The 20,630-nt window shown below is 40.9% G+C and overlaps 1 protein-coding gene across 14 annotated transcripts in view; it reads left to right on the forward strand.

Annotated features, from left to right (window-relative positions):
• The window catches only part of tanc2b (tetratricopeptide repeat, ankyrin repeat and coiled-coil containing 2b), a 253,724-nt gene that overhangs the window by 186,334 nt on the left and 46,760 nt on the right, over nt 1–20,630 (forward strand). For 13 of the 14 annotated variants that reach the window (XM_050059794.1, XM_050059793.1, XM_050059796.1 and 10 more), the window contains 2 exons: nt 5,843–6,026; nt 10,132–10,380. In XM_050059794.1, coding sequence (XP_049915751.1) covers nt 5,843–6,026; nt 10,132–10,380 — 433 coding nt within the window. Of the gene's footprint in view, nt 1–5,842; nt 6,027–10,131; nt 10,381–17,862; nt 18,043–20,630 lie in introns of those variants that run through there. The other variant, XM_050059805.1, reaches the window with a different exon arrangement.

The raw sequence follows: 20,630 nt of genomic DNA on the forward strand, positions 1-20,630 counted from the left end.
ATGTTTGTCATGCACCAATTTATGGGCTGAACATCAGTATGGGACAATATTCGCCTTGTTGACTGCCATCAGCCTATTAGCACATAAGAAAATGCACAAATTAGTGCACAGAAATTCATCAGAAAGCAGGAAATCAAGCATTTAAAGTTTTCTGGAGTGGAAAAAAGTAGTGTTATAAAGGGCTGAATGTCTTTTAATCAGTTCTGTTATTCTTTATAATGAAGATTTATTTGTTTTCGTGGCACAAAAGGGGAAATAAACAACAGCAAAAACAAAATCAACAGCAAAAATGATCACTATCTGTATCAGCAATTCGCCAAAATTGTATTTTAAACATTGGTATTGGCCCAGAATTTCACAATTAGTGCATCTCCAACAACACAGTTAGTGACTTTTTCATACTATAGTTAATTAAAGCTGAAGCCAGGGAGATATGAGTATGAGCTGAGGGTTTACTTTGCTTTACTTTTCTGTAAAACACCAAACTACCATCTTCCATTTGACACAGTTGAATTCCTACAATAGCTGGTGTGTCTTCTGCGAGACCTCACAAGCTGACGGAACAAGGTGACCTTAACTCACACACAGAGAGCGCAGTTAATTGCCTTTCATACTCTCGTGCTCAAGCTCCCCGAATAGATGCAATGCTCCCGAGTTCAATCCAATCCTCGCGCAGTGTTTTAGGTCACGCCTGCACTAGGGGAGGTTCGTTAGCCCAGCGGATAGAGCTGTGGTGTCGCTGTGTGTTTGTTTGTTTGCTGTGGGGTCAAGATCCTGTCCATGGTGAGAGCAGAGGGCAGCGGCGTCTGAAGGAGTGCCTCCATCAGTCACACACACACACACATACACACTCAGCAGAGGCTAGAGGCTGTGTGCCGTCATGGACAGTGTGTTGAATAGTTAACAGATGTCACAGTTTATATTTCAACTATTAAAGCAGTACTACTGTGCAACACACACTTGACTTTTAAGGCACACCTATACAATCCAGTCCTCAATTTCTACTGGACAGTTTTTGTTTTGTGTTTTGTCAGAGTGGTGTTGATTCAGCTGTATGTTCAGGGCTGTACTGAATCGCTCTGAGCTTTGAAGCTTCATTCATAGCTTTGACATTCAGATATTCGAACGCTGTGCAGATTTTTTTGTTGTTGTGTTTTTGCACAATTCATTCTGTTTACACCCTGTATTTCTGCGCAGTTGCAGAGAAAAATTAGGCTACACTAACATTAATAGTATTATACTATCTGTAGAATTGGATTCCAGCGGCAGTTGCATGAGGACTGTTTGTGACTCGTTTCGATTCAAACATTTCTAATAACTCCAGAGCACTGTAAAGTCCAAAAGCTAAAATGTATTGAAAAAAAGTCAATGAAATCAGTTTGAAAAATGACAACATGTTTGTATCTAATGAAATATTCAGCTCCAATCCATATTTGTTGACGTTTAATCTTTCAAAATCAACATTTTCATGTGGCTAAAAAACACACAGGGAGGCATGCACCTGTATTAATTAATTAACAGCACCATTAATTACATTTGTCCATTAAAGAATAGTTGGTTTCATTAAAAAACTAACTCATTTAATGTGATGGATCACTTTATTCAAATCAAAGCTCATCATGTTAAACAAAGGAGGTTCAGTACAGCCCTTTGTATGTTTATTTCTGACGTCATAGCCAGAGGTGGCATTGTGCTGGTGTGCATTATCTTGAAATGTGTTTTTAATATTCTTTCACCCTTATGTTTCTAAATCTGATCGGAAAAAAAATTAGAAACACTTGTCAGTATAATACAGTCCAGTTCAACGCCGTCACTAATTTTATGACCTCAGTGATGTTTGTAAAGCAGAATTTATGGCTGAGGTTTTAATGGACTGTTATGAAAGCTTGTTTAGACATTCATGTTCCCCAGAGAATGACTTTTAATACCTTTGATGATCGTCTGGCTTTTCCTCTCGCCCCCCAGTGAGGTTGATATTTGTGGTTTTAAGCAAAGTGTTTTGACAACTATTGGATGGACTGTCATGAAATTTGGTTTAGACATTCATGTTCCCCAGAGGATTAATTGTAATCACTTTGGTGATCCTTTGACTTTTAATGTAGCACCGCCATTTGGTCGAAATTTTAACGTGTTCAGTACTTTGGTGACCTAACACCTGCAAAACATGCCCATCAGCCTCAGCTGTACTTTGTTTATTAGCATGCTGACATGCTAAAATAACTTGATGAGCGTAGTAAAAATGATACAAGCTAAATTTTTAGCATTGTCATTGTGAGCATATTAGCATGCTTACATTAGCATTTAGCTCACAGAGCCACTCTCATGGCCGTAGACGCCAACTCACATTGTTTCTTCATTTATCAAGCAAAACTGTAAAACATTCACTGCCTCTAGCTTCTAGATTTTGTTGTATATAATAGTAATTTAACTATATTTGGGCTTTGGACTGTTGGTAAAATGAAATAAACAAGCTGAAGACAAAATAATTAATTCATTAATCAGAATTATTCACAAAAATAATGTTAAATGGGCTGCAGTTAATTACGGCTTTATGTACCAAAGCTCTCTAACGTGTCTCATTTACCCACCCACACACAGAATTGGCGGTGGAGTCGTGCTGTCTTGGCTAGTGTGAGCAATTGGGGATCAGTGTCTTGCTCAAGGACTCTTTCAACAAGTGGACCAGAGGATCAAACCGCCAACCCTACAATTAATTGACCCCCTGATCTATCTTCTGAGCCACAGCCTGAGGAGCTTGTCAGCAGATAATTGACAGATTAATCAATAATGAAAATAATCGTTAGCTGCAGCCCCGTCTCCCAACTGAGTACGTGTGTGGGTGTGTGTACTGTCCCTTCAGTCTTCTTCCTGCAGATTAAACAAACTAGATTTAGCCCTGAGCACCACTTCACCCCTCCTGTTCTCTCTGTGTTCACCCCAGCGTTGACCTGAACTCATCAGCGGCACCGTTAAGGAGAGATCTCCATGTGTTTGTGTTTTTTCAGTGTCTGATACACACACTTAATCACTTGGCATCCCTGCTTTTCTTGCGCCTCTGCAAATCCGTGGATGCTGCATGCGTGTGTCTTTTAGGTATGTGTATTTATATGTGTGAGAGTGCATCTGTGGGTGTTCGCAACAGCAGATTAGATGCAGCAGAGTGTTTTTTGTCCCCTGTGGTCGCTTGTCTCCTAACCTGAGCCGACGCAGAAGAGGGTCACTGCAGGGTGCCAAAACAATGCTAGGACTGGAAAGAAAATATATATTCAGTGTGTGTGTGGAATTTCAGTGTCAGTGTTTTTTTTTTTTTTGTTTTTTTTTCCCAACTTAATTGTTGTCATGGCAATGAGGATAAAAATATGCATGAAATAAGTGTGTCTGTGAGGGTAAGATATATTCTCCTCTTGCAGGGTTCCCATGGATCATTTAAAAAGACTTTAAAGGCATTCAATTAATTAATCTAAATTTAAGGTCTTTATAGGTATTAAAATGTCTTAAATCAATATTTCAAAAGTCTTAAAAGGGACCTGTTATGCTTTTACATATTTTACAATGTTGAACGTGGCCAAAGTTTCCAAAAATGAGTTCAGCGTATCTGACTAGTCCTTGTGAGCTGACTTGACTTAGCCTTCACTAGCTACATGTAGCTACATGCTAATGTCAGTGTTACGCGTTAACTTGGTGGCCAATGTTGTACATTTCTCTTCCATTCCATACAACCCTTCTGGAATATGCTGGTTGTGTTTAGACACTTTTATTGGTGATTTTTTAAGGTAAAAAGTGCTGCTATTCTTAATTACAGTCATTCCTCACCAGCAAATACACTGTTAACGTATATGTAGCTACATGCTTACATCAGTGAAACATGTTAACTTGGTGGCTTCCATTCCATATCTTATATATTCCTGCTGAAAGATGTTTGATTGTGTATAGATGCTTTTATTTGTGATATTTTTTCCAGTAAAAATTGCTGCTTTTCCTAATTAAAGTCATTCCTCAGCTGTTAACGTACGTGTAGCTACATGCTAATTTCAGGGGATTGTGATCTTTTAGTAAATCAAATTGCTAATTCTTCCTCAGTTTCTGATCATATTTCTGCTGGAACATGTCCAGTTGTGTTTAGAAGCTTTTACTAGTGATTTTTCACGGTAACAAGTGCCGCTATTTTCCGTTACAGTCATTCCTCGACTGCAAGCACACTGCTAACGTGTAGCTACATGCTAATGTCAGAAAAATGTGATCTTGGTTGCTGATGTTGTAATTTTCTCCCTGATGTTGGATCATATTCCTGCTGGAACATGTCCTGTCATGTTTAGAAGCCTTTACTAAACATTTTTCACAGTAACAAGTGCCGCTATTTCCCGTTACAGTCACTCCTCGGCTGCAAGCACACTGCTAGCATACATGTAGCTACATGCTAATGTCAGAAAAATGTGATCTTGGTTGCTGATGTTGTAATTTTCTCCCTGTTTTCCGATCATATTCCTGCTTAAACATGTCTAGTTGTGTTCTAAAGCTTTAACTAGTCATTTTTGACAGTAAAAAGTGCCACTATTTTCCGTTAAAGTCAATCCTCAGCTGCATGTACACTGCTAACGTACATGTAGCTACATGCTAACATTAGGAAAACATGATCTTGGTTGCTGATAGTGTCATTTTCTCCCTGATTTTGGATCATATTCCTGCTGGAGCATGTCTAGTTGTGTTTAAAAGCTTTCACTGGTAATTTAGGACAGTAAAAAGTGCCGCTATTCTCCATTACAGCCATTCCCTGGCTAAAATAAAATTGCAGAGACGCAGGGATACAGACAACCCGTCAACACTGATGTATCAGAGCAGACTGGGCTTTTTCAGGAGGGGGGTCTTCTCAGACAGAGGGTGAACATTCATCAGTTATTTCCCAGTTCTGTTCTACTCTCGTCCTCAACACAAGACAAAAAATGTTTTATGTTACAATAAACATTTTGGCAAAATTGTCCCTCACCTTAAGAAATTTATATTTATATATGTTGACTTGCCATTGTAAAACAGGTCTTAAATTTAATTCCTGCTGGTGTCAACAAAGTCTAAAAGTCTTCATTTGAACCCTGTCTTGACAAATAATTTTCAACAAATTATGTGTTGTATTGAGCTTTATCCAGATTATAATTTAAAGTTATATTAGTGTTCAAACTTCTATCACACAACAACATGTTTACAAAGAGCTGCAGTATACAGCCTCACGTGTGCCATGGGACTGTGCAGAATCTGATTTTGGAAATGCCACTCCCTTTGTTTCTAAAAAGGGGAAATTGCTGTTTTCCTGCATTTAGATGTTACTGGTTACGTCCCTGATGTGTATACTACCTCTCCAAAGTTTGTTTTCTTCTTGCCATGCTCCTAAACTGCAGTAAGTTGTGCTGTGAGGTACATTTATAAAGTGATTGGAGGTGTTACACAAGCTATTTGTTAACTTTCTGGAACGAATATTTGTTGGGCGTGTTTGTGTATGTGAAGATATTGTGAGTGTGTATTTTTAAGCAGTGTGGCATTATCTCATTTGTGGAGCTCTTTCAAACCTATATTTTAGGAAAATGCTAGAAATTATTATGTATTAAGATATGTGTTTGCATGCGTGTGGGAGAGAAAATCCTTTGAAGGACTGACTACATGAAGGCAGCAGGGGGGCTGAGCTTTTGAAAACGGCAATATTGAAGTGACATTTTCCTCTGAATATGACTCAGATATTAAAAGTTCAAACATTGTACTTTGCCTTTTATACCAGTGTGTACTAATTGAGTTGTTGGAGCCAAACAAAGCTTTTAAAAGATTGTGTATGTGTCTGTGTGTGTGTCTGTGCCAGGGCCAGAACCAGAGGATCAGCCCGTGCTCCACCCTGACCAGCAGCACTGCCTCACCCCCTGCAGGCAGCCCCTGCTCCACCCTCCCTCCTGCCATGCCTGGCCAGGCCGGCAACAAGGACTGCGCCTACGGCTCTGTCACCAGTCCCACCTCGACACTGGAGAGCAGGGACAGCGGGATTATCGGTGAGATCTGCACACAGATAGACAAAGAACAGTCTTAAAAATGCATATAAATGTAAAATACAGTGTCTTCAAGGGATAATTATTCAATATTGTTCTTATTGTCTGCTCTCTGACTTCACTGTTCTGTCTGTGGCATCTAAATCACGACAAAAATATATTGTTATATTATGAAAAAAGCCAAGTCATTTTTGGGCAGTGTAATTTTTAGCAGACATTACTCAAACAGGAGTAAATAGCATAATTGGTGCCCTTGTGTGTATTTAGCAGCAGGGCGGTTTATGTTAGACTTAAAATAAGGAACATGTCACACAGTTTAAAGATGTGGATCACGGATGTGTTTTTGGACAATAATGGAGGTCTACGACTACACAGACAACACTTCTTTGTGTAAAAAGTCACAGTTTATTTATTTCTTTACAAGGGATTTGTTGGCAATTAAAGCAATATAGATTACCATTAGCTTTTTTGGACAAATCCATTACCTGCATGGAATGTTTTAGCTGCTCTTTATATTTATCTAGTTTAATTTATATACTGTGACTGTCTTTGTTAGCTTTGGTTGTGCAACATTTAAATTCCATTCATAATCATCTAATTTTACATATTCAGAGCTCTGTACTCATACTAGGAAAGGATCACATTTTTTTTTAAAGTCTATCTCAAAATAGAACTAACATATCTAGCCTGGCATCACCATTTGCAAATTGGTCTGGAATTTCTTAGTTTATTTTCAAAGTGCATTATCACAGGCCAAAGCTCAAAATGCCTCTGGATGCAGATGGATAGACGTTCAACCAATCAGAGCAACAAAATGTGATGTAGCGCTGATCAGAACTGATCAACGCAATGAGCGGTTAAGTTTCACTTTTACTGCACTCAGTGTTCTGCTGCTCCGCCTGTGTGTGTGTGTGTTGCAGTGTATAACTGAATGGAATATGTATTCCAACAGCACTCCTAATAAACAGTCCAGCTCCAAAATTAGAACATCAGAACGTGGCGGCAGATGTTTTAATCATGGCAGGCTGCCTCAAATAAATGCATGTGTAGGAAATCCTGGGATATATACATTTAAACATTTTTTGGTTGCTGTTGTCAATCCTCTTGTCCATACTGTCTGCTTTGAGATCCCCTCCTTTTCCAGTGTAAGTGATGGTGAACAAAATCTAAAGTTATCACTCTGTGCAAAAAACCATTCATGAAGTTCAGCAGAAGTTAATATGAAGCTTCAGCAGTTACACAAATCAAGTGGGTATCTTCCAAAGTCTTCTTAGTATGATAATCCTTCTTTGTGGTTCCATGGACAGTGTTTCCTCGCTGAGCCGTAGCAGAGATCGTGACAAAATGTGAATTGAATTTCGACTTAAAAAAAAACTGTAACTTTGGTAGATACCCACTTGATTTGTCTTACAAATTGATTTAACTTTAGAATACAGGGCTGTGGAGTCTGTCCACTCAAATCACTCGCAAGAAGGGATTTTTTGAGACCAGTATGGACAGGAAGAAGAATTATTAAGGCTTATCTAAATCACAGTGTCCAGAAATCCTTGTATTGTTCATACAGGCATGTCTATATTGTATTAAGGAAGGACCCACCATAATGATTATTTGTACTATATATCAGTTACTCATCCCGTGTTACACTGAATTTGTGAAGAAAACTTTGTTTTTCTTGCATACCTCCATGTTGAATGAAGAATCCAAAAACTGAGAAAATTCATAATGAAATGGAGTAAAGGGGTCCACATTTAAAAACATGGGTCCACATTTAAAAAACATGCGTTTACCAACTCTCACACCACTCTTGACTTAGTAGTGCTAATGCAGAAGTGTTTTAAATAGTTAGGTTTTAGTGAAAATGCATGTGTTTGGGAAGTACTGAGCATAGAACTGGATAAATGAGACTTGGATTATGGGCCAATGACGTGACGTTCAATTTTGATGTCCAAAGCCCTTTATGAAGTAAAAATAAAGAGAGTGTTCATTAAAAAAACGTATTTATTCAATCTGTTTATCAAGTGATATGAAAATGTATTGAAGGTATTACAAAGTTAAAGAATTACTAGACATAGTCACAAAAACGTCCGGCCCTCATGGTGAAATGGAAAAAAAACTACAAAAAGTGTTAAAAGAAAAAGAAATAAAACCTAAAATCTCCGCCACGGGCATATTAGAGTGTTGCCAACGATATATTTAAATATTACAAAAAGTATGTCATCCAGTTGATTGTTATGCATTGGAGCATTTTGTCCCAAAACTGGCAGTCAGCCAATGTCATCCGTGCTAACAAGACATTTTGTTTTGACATGTTATTAGACAGGATGTTACACAGTCAGGAAGACCCTGAAACAATGGTGAAAGGTTAATAAGTCTCTCTGAGAAGGTGTTTAATTTACCCTTTTCGCTTATTGGTACATTGTGGGGTGAAGTCCTGTGTCATGTGGGATGACCCTAAAAAAAAAAACAATATTGGTTTTTGGAGTTTTCCTTCATGGTGGACAGCGATGTAGTGTTACTTGATGAGGCTTAGGGTTAGGTTACTGGTTACTGAGGAAGAAGTAGATATACTCTAATGTATAGTTCTCAATCTCAACCCAGGCCTGACATGTCCCAGGTCAGACTTTTTTTTTAAAAATTAATAAATAAGTCGAACACTCTGCGAGGGTCCAGGAGGACCGAAACATTAGTGTTCACTCATAAATTGTGAAGCTGAGCGAGAGCAGTGTGCGGGATTTTCTGTTCAAAGACTCAAGTGATATTTTCCAGCACACCTGCATCTGAGACAGTTGGATGTGCGACTACCTTTCTTCAAACCAATTAAATAAATAAACAATACTTATAAGTGTGCAGGCAGGGAGAGAAGGAGAAGAGGCAGCAAGGCTCTGTGCTGGGCTCTCTGTCTTTCCTCCCGGCCGGAGCAGGGAGCCTGTCTGTCGGGGAAATACATTGATCCACCGAACTGGAACATTTTCCGTCTGAGACACATGCAGCTTGCGCCAGCACACAGCTGGTGTGTCCTACGCATTAGAAGCCGACTGGTGCTTTTTGGAGGGGTTGGGCTTGGGTTCAGTATTTTATATGATGATCTTGGACGGGCTGGGTTTGGGCTTCATCTCACATGGGTTGGTTCGGTTCAGGTTGTAATTTTTTCGGTCTGTTGAGAACTCTAGTATACTCTCCTATATATTCCAATGGCTTTTTGGCTGATAGGTGGGTGTATTGTAAACAGCCAGAAAAAGAGCTGGGTATACCCTCTACTACACCACTAACTGTAGGGGGAATAGGAGAAAAACAAAGTTGGCCTCATGAATTTAAGGTAACATGGGGTATGTAATTGATATACAATTGATCATTTGAGGGGGTGGAGTATTCCTTCAAGATGACCTTGAAAAATTTTTAACAGTTTGAGGCAATAAAGGTAAACTTGAAGTGGTAAAAAGCAGGCAGGCAAAGCAAAAAGCTAAACAGCTAGACACTAAGTAAAAGCTTGTAAAACAAATGATATAAAAAGAAAAAGGTCCTGAAGTTAGTCATGCTCAGACATGTCCATAGTCTGGAATAACTGACAGTTAAAACATGTGACAGTCAGTGGGAACATGCCTCGGGTTATAGCTCGGCTCCCATAACCCAAAATGACTCTAATCTCCAAACCACCTCAGAGCACGATAATCTGAATACTTATTACAAACTGTACTCGACTCCACCTGAGCTGTGCGGTCAGTTTCCAGTCACACTGTGGAGCTTGTCATGCACAGTCAGAACCAGTCTGACCTCCCACTGGAAGACAATTCAGGTGTCATGTTGACATCAACTGTGGCATTCTTGCATTGTAAGCAAGAAAACAGGAGAGATAAAAGGCTCACCGATGTGAAGCGCTGATGTCAAAACAGGTGCGAGCATTGTTCCCTTGCAACAATGGTGAACACCTGCAGTGTGATGAGTAAAGCATTACATAAACACAGATCGATTCAGAACAACGGTAAATAAGTGTGAAAGCAGATGGGCCGGGTGAAGTGGAAGGAGGACAGTGTGCAAGTGGCCTTAAAATATGACACATTTCTCACATTGAACTAGTTGTAGCTGAAGACGATGTTTTGTTGTGTTGCAGCCACACTGACCAGCTACTCGGAGAACATGGAGCGAGGCGGAAAATACGGCGAGGGCTCCCGGGGAAACCTGAAGCTGTGGCAGTCCCAGAAATCAGGCATGGACTCGTTCCTGTACAGGGTGGATGAAAACATGACCGCCTCCACCTACAGCCTCAACAAAATCCCTGAGCGCAACCTGGAGAGCATGTCCTCCCACTCTGCCCACTCCATCCCTCTGTACCTCATGCCCCGCCCTAACTCTGTGGCTGGTGAGTCCCCTTCCTCTTTCCCTCCCTCTCCTGTATGAATGTAAAAAACGAGGCAACAGTTCGTCCGAGGAGCCAGAAATAAGATTATTTACAAGTGCATGGGCATGCAGTTTACCGATTCTGCCAAAGTAGAGTAACTTTCCTGGCAAAATTGGATTGAACTGCTGGTTCTGAGTCCCTATTTCTGACTCCTTTAGTGCTCCCTCTTCTCTCCTCTCATGCCTTCTTTCCTCGCTTGTTTCCTCTCAAGATGAACTGTGATCCTTCCCTTTAAATGTGAATCCTGTAGACCATGAATGTGACAATGAAACAGGTGTATAGGAATATTAAAGGGATTCGGATTTTTGAAGTGGGGCTGAATGAGGTACTTGCATACAGTAGATGGCGGTTGGCACATCCCCAGTTTGGAGAAGCAGACAAGAGTACTGCTACGGAAGCTAAGCAATGTACAGCTTTGGACAGGTGCAGCAGCAAAAAATGTTTTAGCCACCTTAGACAGAAAGACCTTTTTCGACAGAAAACTGAACTGAAATAGAGGCATATCGATACTTTCTTCAAAGGCACCAGATTCAATTCACAAAAAAACAGTCAGAACAAGGGAATTGTTGGTCTACCGCCGCCTCGATCAGTTACTAACCTCCACCAAGGCGAAAATGTTTGTGGTGCCATCTGTGCGTTTGTCTGTTAGCCAGCAGGATTACAGGAAAAACTACTGGCCCGATTTTCGTGAAGCTTGATGGGGCAATGGATTCTTCTCTGGCACAGGCCAAGAAAGAACCTACTACATTTTGGAGCGGATCTGAATCTTCAGGGGCAGATACACATTATTTTTTACGTTCATTAAACTTGCAGAGATGCACATGGCTCTCACATTGGACGTCACAAGCAAACATGGAGGTAGCTGTAGTGCTAGTAGCTAGTAGTGCAGTGCTAACAACAGCAACAGTGCTGACAGAGCTACAGTGTCAGTCGGGGTTAGCTCACTCACACAGAGGCGACCAGGGTGGGAACAGGAATGTAGGCGTTATGCATAGACTGTATAGAATAATGGACATAGCGTTCGGCATTTTGCCATCCTGGCCAAAGTTTCCCTTTAATGATACAAGATGCTCCCACATCTCCCAACGTGTTAGCAGACTGTTTTTAGATGTTATAAGAGGCCTACAGCTCCACCTCTCTTCTATAAAACTCTGACGTCCTTGCAGTAGGATCCAAGTGGAAAAGTGTCTCTTATTTAGGCATCACTCTTCACAGCATAAATTCTGGTTGCACAAATACAAGTCTGTTTTCTCATGTCGAAGTCTTTGTCACTCTTGCATCATACCTCCCAATGCCTAACATCAAGCAGAATCCGCTGTTCAGTTTTTGGGAAGCAAAGCCAGAAGTGACCATATTTGGATGAGAGGGTGGAGCTGTGTAGGAACAAGGGGTGGATGTGAATGAGAACCAGTCAAAGCAGCCTGTCCTTAATTATGAGTAACTTTAAGCCTTAATGAGATGTAAATAGGTGAGTTATATAAAAATTCACCCTCTGTACAGTTGTCATGAATGTTGAAACTAGCTATAGAGACCAAAACCATTTTTGTACCAGGCTGTAAACATGTTTATATCTGCTGTAAAGTTGTGCATTTTAACATAGTGGGCGTCTGTGGGGACTGACTTATTTTTGGAGCCAGTTTTAGGGGGCATTAGAGGATCTGCAGTTTTTAGCACTTCAGTGATGGCTTCAATTTTCAGCCCTGGAGGTTGCTGCGTGGCGTTGGCAACAATGCCGTCCTGCCACTCTTTAAAGCTGTAAACGTCATGTGAACACTGCCGACACTTGGCCTCTGCCGAGTGCCCTTGTGGATTGTTTGTGTTATCATGTAACTTTGGTGAATCCAGACTGACTCCTCTAAACACTAAAGTCACACAATAACACAAACTAACTGATGGAGGCAGAGGTAGAGCAGCAGCTCCTGTGTTCAGCGAGGTGAAATTACTGTTTTTGTCAATGGAGTCTGGCTTTGATGAAGGCATAGATATGATGACCTCAGTTGCCTGTTGGAAATTGCTGTCTGACAGCTAGATGAAGTAGAGAAAATATCCTAAATAAAGTGTACTCTTAAACTGATACTGATATTTTTAGATGGCTAAATACGTTCTGCTGCTGCCCCCCGTCCACGGCAGTACATGGCTGAGCTTCCATGTCAGTATCTGTTGTCCAACATCCACTGTGGAACAAAACCCCACCCCACAAAAGCTACACTATCCCTTTAATATTTTGGAGGAGCAAGTCCAACCTCATGGTGGCTTTTGCAGGGTAATCTGTGTGAAATTAAATCTTTAGACCTTGTTTTTGTTGCCATATTTCAGCTACACTTACCTCAAACTCAGCTGTAAAACACAAACACAGAGCACTCTTTTCTCTACCTCGCCTCGGCTCTTATCGACAATTAGCTGTGATGTAACTCACTCGGATTTTACCCATAAATATCATGTTTTTATTAATTATTGGGATGTCAGCTAGCAGCTCAGGAGGGGGAGATTGTATCTGCAGACATATTGCAAGGTATTCTGTGAACCAAAATGAGCACAGATCCCAAAGCCCCCGACCACATTTCTACCGCAAATCTGGTATAAATCAGCCTAAACTTCCTAAAAATCTGAGCCTGGTCTTATTAGGAGCTCAGTTGTGGTTTGCTTTGACTCATTTTGTCGTCATTTTTTACACCATTGTTTCATTATGTCGTGAGGAAACAGCTCTCGCTCTCAAATTTCAATTGGTAGCGTTGAAATTTCTGGTAGCTGCAAATCCGCAGTGGTATTTTGTTAAACTCTCACAACCCTCTGGTGTGGATCGAAACCACAGAGCAGAATAATACAGTCTGGGAAAAATAGCTTCAGCGGGAGAACATACTGCGGCTGGAAGAATATCACATAAAAAAACAGGCATTTGTGTTGCTGACAGAGGTCTCATTGATGTGTGTTTCTTATTGTGGGCCTCAAACAGGCTCCCAGAAGTAACAGAAAATATATCAGGAAAAATGTCAGTTTCATAACGCTGAGGCAGTCCTAATGGGCCTGATTGTATTATTGTTCTCATCATGAGAGAGGCTGTTACAGACGATGAGCTCTATTATGCACTTCACCCACTCCCACTGGTGAAAAAAAGCACGTGTGTGTGCTGTAGACACGCACATATATTTCACTAAACACCGTAATGTGGCTGACAAGGCCCGTCGCTGCAGCTCTGACCCTCTCTTTATGCTGGTCATGTTCTGCTGTTTGACACTGCTGTCTGGCAGCGCAGCGACTCCGCCAGGGTTTAGAGATTCACCCTCGATCTCATCTCCGCCCCTCAATACCCACACCTTCAAAGGAGTCTGCTGGAGACGGCTTTAAAGACGTTCTATAAGCTGCAGATGATGCAAAAAATAAAAAAATAAAAGAGAGGCTACAAGGAACAAAAAAAAAAAACAAAAAAAAACATGATGTTTCTGAAGGCATTTGTATTTGTCAGGAATTCTGTAGCGAGCGGAGGGAGATGGATACATGTGGAAGAGGAGTGAAAGTAGAGTTTCATAATCTCTCTCTCCCTCTCACTCTCCTCCACAAAGAATTATTAGATGATGTTAGGGATGGGAGGCGAGCACAGGCTGAGGATTGGCTGGGCTCACACAGCAGTGGAACATCAAAGCCCCAGGCATTAACCGTTTCTATCCCCCAGAGTGACAGAGAGAGACTCGCTTTGATGTGTGGAGGGAGAGAGATGGAGCGAGAGCAGAAGGCGACTGGGGAGGAAAAATGAGGAGGGAGGGGGGGGATACTCTATTACCTAATGAAGGCAGTGCGTTGGTAGAGCTTAAGATGGATATGGAGGATGGAGTAACCGAGACAGAGTATTTCTTTTTCTCTGGTGCTAATGCTGCTCGCTTGAGAGGAGCAGAGATTATCAGAATCTAAAAAATGAGTCTTTACGACCCATCAGGAGTTTAATTTGTTTTTGAGTTTTCATTCAGTGAGGAATTGTATGTAAGTAAGGACTAATTCATTACTAGTGGTGGAATGTAACTAAAATCATCAAGTACTGTACGTAAGCACAATTTTGAGATACTTGTACACTTCATTACCGTAAAGCTTCAATTAAACACCCAGTCCCTTTTGCTAGCCCGGTGTAGCTACACATTTTGACAGATAAACTGCTGTCTACATTAGACGCCTGGTCTGGTTGCTAAGCAGTTTATTTTATAAGTTCTTCAGATGAATATAACCAGGTTGTTGGCCTCCTCAAATTATGTGTCCATTCCTTGATTACCCTGTGAATTATTCATGTTCCTTCAGTCTGCGAGGGTCCTCACATCAAAGGAATCAAAGAGATTTTTCATAAAAATTAATCCAAGTTGTGAGTATTGTTTGAACGGGATAAAGTGGTGTTGTGTCGGTATGCCACGTGCCGTAATCCTTGCTCCGATGCGCTGTCTGTCGGAGCTAGATCGAATGAACGATTCAGAATTGATATATTATCTGAAGCCTAATTTTTAAACAAGTAAAATGATACTGGTTTATTTTAACAATTTGGATGTTTTCCCTGATCTTTGCTGAGCAACTGTTTTGTGTGAAAGGAATTAAAGGCCTGTCCCAGATATAGGCCTGTTGAGTTCAGTGATTTCAGCACATAATAGCCCGGGCTATTAACTGAAGTTTTACGGTATTTCAGTTTTATGCTACGTTATACTTCCTCTCCACTGCATCTCAGAGGTTAATAATGTTCTTTTTACTCCACGACATGTTTTTTGACAGATATAGTTGTTGGTTACATTTTACAGAAACAGACTAACATAAAATAAAACTGATATTGGACATTAATCAACAAAGAAATGATGATGTATATTATAGATTAAGATAAGAGTTAAGATATGAGCAGTATATTAAGGAGTTAAAATTAGCTCTACCTTTACCAGCTGCAGCATTAAAAGATGAACATATTAATGAATAATACTTACAACTTAATAATATAAAGTATATAGATATTCTGAAATGAGTTACTTTTTGTATATTTTGATGCCAGTGCTTTTGTACTTTTTGACAGCATGACTTTAACTTGTAAAATTTTGTCTTATCAATCAGTCAATCAATTCTACAATATTAATAGCTATAGCACCTTTCACACAAATCAATGTGCTTCAGGGTGCTTGACAAGCGATAGACATTGACAATATTACTACTTTTACTTAAGTGAAAGGTTTGAGTACTTATCCCACCTCTTTTCATCACTAATTCCTCAATACTATCCCTAAAAATGGAAATTAAATAAAGAGGCACTACTGTGATTTAGTATCGTACCTACATAAAATTGTGTGACCAACAAGCGACAGATTTAAAACGACAGAACTGATGCAGCAAAAACATTCTGACTTGTAGTCCTTAACATGGGTTAAGCTCCAAAACACTACTTTCTACTTTTCTCATAATGCAACTAGATGTTTTGTTAGATCCTCCCTGCCTGGGTAAAAAGCCTGAACATGTCCCCTTCACAAATTCAAAATGCATTTAAGCCCTGACACACACAATCCACCACCTTTTGACTTTTGTATTTGTATGTCGGGAGTAGGGGATGAATGTGAGTCTCCTGGCAGTTTGGGGTTGTAGTGTCAGGTTCCAGGTCAGCTATATAGCATTAGTGTGGAGTAGGGGTAGGCGATACAGCCAAAATCTTCAATCAAAATCCAAATTATGGCATATGTAATTTTGTGTCAGGGTAATATATATGTATAATGATAAAATAATTGTTCAGCAAAATATAAAATTCTTTCAATTTTAATCGGAAGCTTTAAAGTTCCTGAGAACAACAATTTCAAGTGTTTCTGTATTTACAACTGCACCGCCCAGATCACGTTACCTTGTGAGGCAGCTGGATTCATAAGATGATACAAGAACCACAAGGTCACAGCAGAATCCAGCCTTGATCTGAAACATAGCTGCCCCCAATACGAATTTGCGTTTCCTGACATGACCCATCCTGCTCTCTCTTTGACTGGCTAGTAGTTGTTGCCTTCACTGGTTGAGCTGGTTAGGTTTAGGTAAGAGGAGTGAGATTGGTTAGAGTTAGGGTTAGACTGTGAGGGTAAGCAAATCAGAGGCAGAGTAGAGCGGATCATGTCTTTGTTATTGTAGAAAATGCTAATTTACGTCCTGAAGTGCTCCCGCGGTAGATAGCGTATTGCCAAACTCTATCATCGGACACCTTTCTGCTACCATGGCATGGAATATACCACCATATCACGCAAGCCTAGTGTGGAGGCACGAATCTCAAACATTTACCTCTCAAAACTTTGGCAAATAAAACCAAACTTTTCTTGCCTCGATTCCACAGGAGGGAACGTGTTTTTTTTAATATAATTTAGGTGAACTGACCCTTTGGAAATGCCATGTTGAAGGATCTATATGCACCAGCTTATATAATTGCCTGGGGATTGTGGGATTCCTACTCATATAAAGCCTAAAGAGGAATAAAAGACACTGTGAGATTCTGTGAACTCACTCTATAGTCTCTAAATTCACTAAATTAAGATAACAGCTCACCCGAGATAACATTTTTCAATTTGGGGGGCGGACAAGTGTCATTGATTTCCTTTTCCACCATTTTTTCTCCTGATTATCCCACCTCTGCTTACATACTCGGCGTAATACCCAGGAAATATTATTGTTTAAGTGCCAGGACCTCCATTATTTATAATCTGGAGTCATCTCTCGGGGAGATGAGAGGAGAATGGTGAGGCGTTTAGAGCACCAGCAGCCACCTCATATCTGAGATGACTCGTCGGCTTCCCGGCTGATATTGTGACTGGCTCTGGACGGCAGCCCAGCTGGTCTTTGAGTGTGTGTGCGTGTGTGTTTGCACGCATGCGTTCATGCTATCAGTCACTCTTTGAATCAGGAAGTGTCTGATGTGGCTGTCATTGCCCAAAGCGACTGAGCTCTCTGCTGCACAGTTAGACTTTCTCCTCACTTTCCTTTTCTTACTCTCCTTGTTTCATACTATTTTTCTTTCCTCTTTATTCCTTTTCACCGTGTGTGCAGTCTTAGCGCATTGGCTCAGAAACTGTGAATGTGATCCCCAGCAGCCTGCTGCATTGCAGATAGAGGTGATGAGCACACAGATTTGATTCCTCACATTCAAACACAGTTGAAAAGCAGAGAATAAAGGGAGCCTTTCCAGCCTTGTAGCCCTGAGTCATTCTTCCTTGGTTTAGCTGCAGATTAATGCCTCCACTGTCTCCGCTTTTAGCCCAGTTGGATGACCAGCACCCACATTCCCATCAGGGCCAAGCCTCCAGCATTCTCAGCTGCCATTTTCCCTCCATTTTGGGAAACCCATGTGGCTTGTTTTTGGGTCCTTGGCCTGGGTGACTCAATCAGTCCCACACACACACACATAGAGCCATGCACATGCTCAGTACGTCACTGTGATTAACTCCAGCGGCACAGAAACCACTTTTTAAACCAACGACAGGATCAGTGTTGTTGGTGGTGGTGGTGCCACATGGAGGGATTATCGTGCCTCACGTTTTGGAGTGACTGAAGAGAGACAGACAGAAGACATGACTGAGAAGAAGCAGTCACACCTTTTCCTAACTCCTTGAATATGACTTGGGATCTCAGGACCTCAGAGTATTTCAGGTATAGTGTCAAAGAAAAAAGGATCCCAGCTCTGATAAGGATAAATCCAGCTTAATATGATTATTTTTGTAGCTTGTGCCATCATGATAATATTGTACTCACCAACTTAATTGTTAAAAGTAGTCAGATGGGGCAAGAAACACAAATAGCCAGACAATCAGACATGTATATAAAACAAATCTTATTTATTTTGGGGAGAAAACTATGGCAAATGGTAAATTTATTACCCAAACTGTCCTTTGTAAACACCCATCACAGTCTGCAGACTGACTTCCTGGTTTCCTGTGCTATGATCGATTATTGCTAACATTTCAGATGCACTCATTTTCAGATTTACCTCCAAATAAAGTAGTTCAGATAATCGGGATAAACTGTTGGCTTCATCCTGTCCACTTGTATTCCTCCCTGCTCAGACTTCCCCAGTCTCCCAAGAAATTAACTAAGTGAGTGCAGTCTTTTCTTAACTGATACAAATACAACAGCCCCTTTTGCACGACCTTTTCAAATTGGAATGTCACGCCGTTATTCTGCCTCGCTGTTCTTTATAAACAGTGTGATCGTGGAATGGGGGGCAGAGTTTTCTTGCCTTAAAGCTGGCAACAAAGGTAGTAACAGCACCAAATTGTCATCTGTGGGCGAATGTGACATTGTGATGATGTATTATACACATGCCCCACCACCGGGGGATTGAAAAAGCAGCTAGCAGCAGTTAGCAGCTAACTCATAGCAGAAGAACAGCTCAGAGGGTGAGGAGACGATGTTCTCCTCACCCTCTGAGCAGAGGACGAGATCAGCCGCCATTTAACAGGGACAGTAAATGATGGTTATTGCTATGTTATGCCATTGTTAGTGTTTAGAAAATGCTTCCGACACGTATGTTATATGTCAAACTAGAGGCTGACGCTGTTGTATTACACATCACGCCTGCCATGCCTCCTTTGCTTCCAGAACACCGGCATGCTATGTAAAGGTACACACTGGAGACATATATAGCTGCAGGCACATTCTGCTTGTAGCTTACACGCCTACCAGTAGTACAAGACAAATCCATGCTTATCTGAACCCTGCTATGACATGAACAAAGACAAGGCGCAACACATCAATAATACCCTTTATAATTCATTAAACTAGACTAGACTATAAGACTAGATTTGTCTTATAAGTAAGAAGATGTAACCCATACCCTAACCATGACCACTTCTCTTTTAATAACTAGCTAGCTAAATGCTAACTTAGCATTTTCTTAAGGGCTTCTGCTTCTGGGCCAAGCGGCGAAGGGAGTTGATTGTAGACTCGTGTAGGTATGGTTGACGATTCATGTAGCTAAAGGCCGGGTGACGCAGCCATACCTACTTGCACACTGGGGCGGCATTATGCTGCTGTTGTTTGGTTCTGTGTGAAAATGCAAAGGCGGTGTAATAAAGGGACTCCGTAGCGGCCCCATCACTGGATCTCTGTGTGAAAATGAAGGGCTCATGATAATCAGACCCAAGTTGAAATAAACTGAAATTACTTGAAATAAAAATAAAGAAAAACACAGGCCTAAAAGGTTCCCAGAAAATAGTTACTCAGATTTGTTTTGAGTCCCAAACTACTAGTTTGTGATTCATTTTATGTCTCTAATTATCTGTCACTTTGCTCTACTGCTCTACTTTGCCATCATCTGTGCGTTTTAGTTTTTTCAAACCACTTGTCCTGTCAGAGCACTCAAAATTCAAACGTGTTATTCTTTAATAAAAGTAAACATGAACAACCTCCAAATCCCAAAACTAGAGTGCTAAAACTCAAATTTATGATGTCATTAAGTATAACGTTTGGAGCTGCTCCATAGACAGTGAAAGATGTTCTAGATGACAAGTTGAAGACTTACCTGTCTGGTTTCTGGCTTTAAGAGAGAGTCGCTTATATTCGCAAATATTGACTGGACCTACTAAGGCCATGGAAATAATGTATTGGAATTCTTAATTAAGGTGGTGTTCCCCTTTAAAATGACTCTGTCGATGAAGGTGTCTCCTCTTCCTGTCCTCTTCTTCCTTACCTATCAAGGAACCCTCAATCTTAGTCCCTTAATCTCTCCTGGATTTTACTGTTCAGAGTTTCCTCCCTCCCCTCACCTCCTAACTGGGGTTCAGGTGTGATGGAGAGTCAGGTCCATTGCTTACTCACGCTGGCTGCGTCTGATCTCATTTAACATTCACTGGTTGCGAGCGTCGGCCCTGAAGACACAGCATGGTGTGAACAATCAGCAGCCAGCGTCAGACGACGCTCACTCCATGAATAAGACATTTGTCTGTTGAGCTAATTAATCCTGAGAGGGGCCGGATGGCATCTGCCTCCGCGCCGCGTGACAGACACTGAGAGGAGGGAGTTTTAGGACAGAACCATGTAGGGCTGACTCGCTCTTTCCTGTAGGAGTTAGCAAGTATGAGAGCGGGAGCCAAACAACTGCCTCAGGACTCTGGCATGAACCAATGCCACCTTCTTGTGTGTGTGTGTATTAAGGGTTTGTTTAGTTAAAATGCCTCTCGATGTACATGACAGTGACAGTAGTATCTTTTTTGTCTCTCCTTCTCTAAAATATCCTCCTG

This window comes from Epinephelus moara, chromosome 13 (genome assembly GCF_006386435.1).
Source record: "Epinephelus moara isolate mb chromosome 13, YSFRI_EMoa_1.0, whole genome shotgun sequence".
NCBI lineage: Eukaryota > Metazoa > Chordata > Actinopteri > Perciformes > Serranidae > Epinephelus > Epinephelus moara.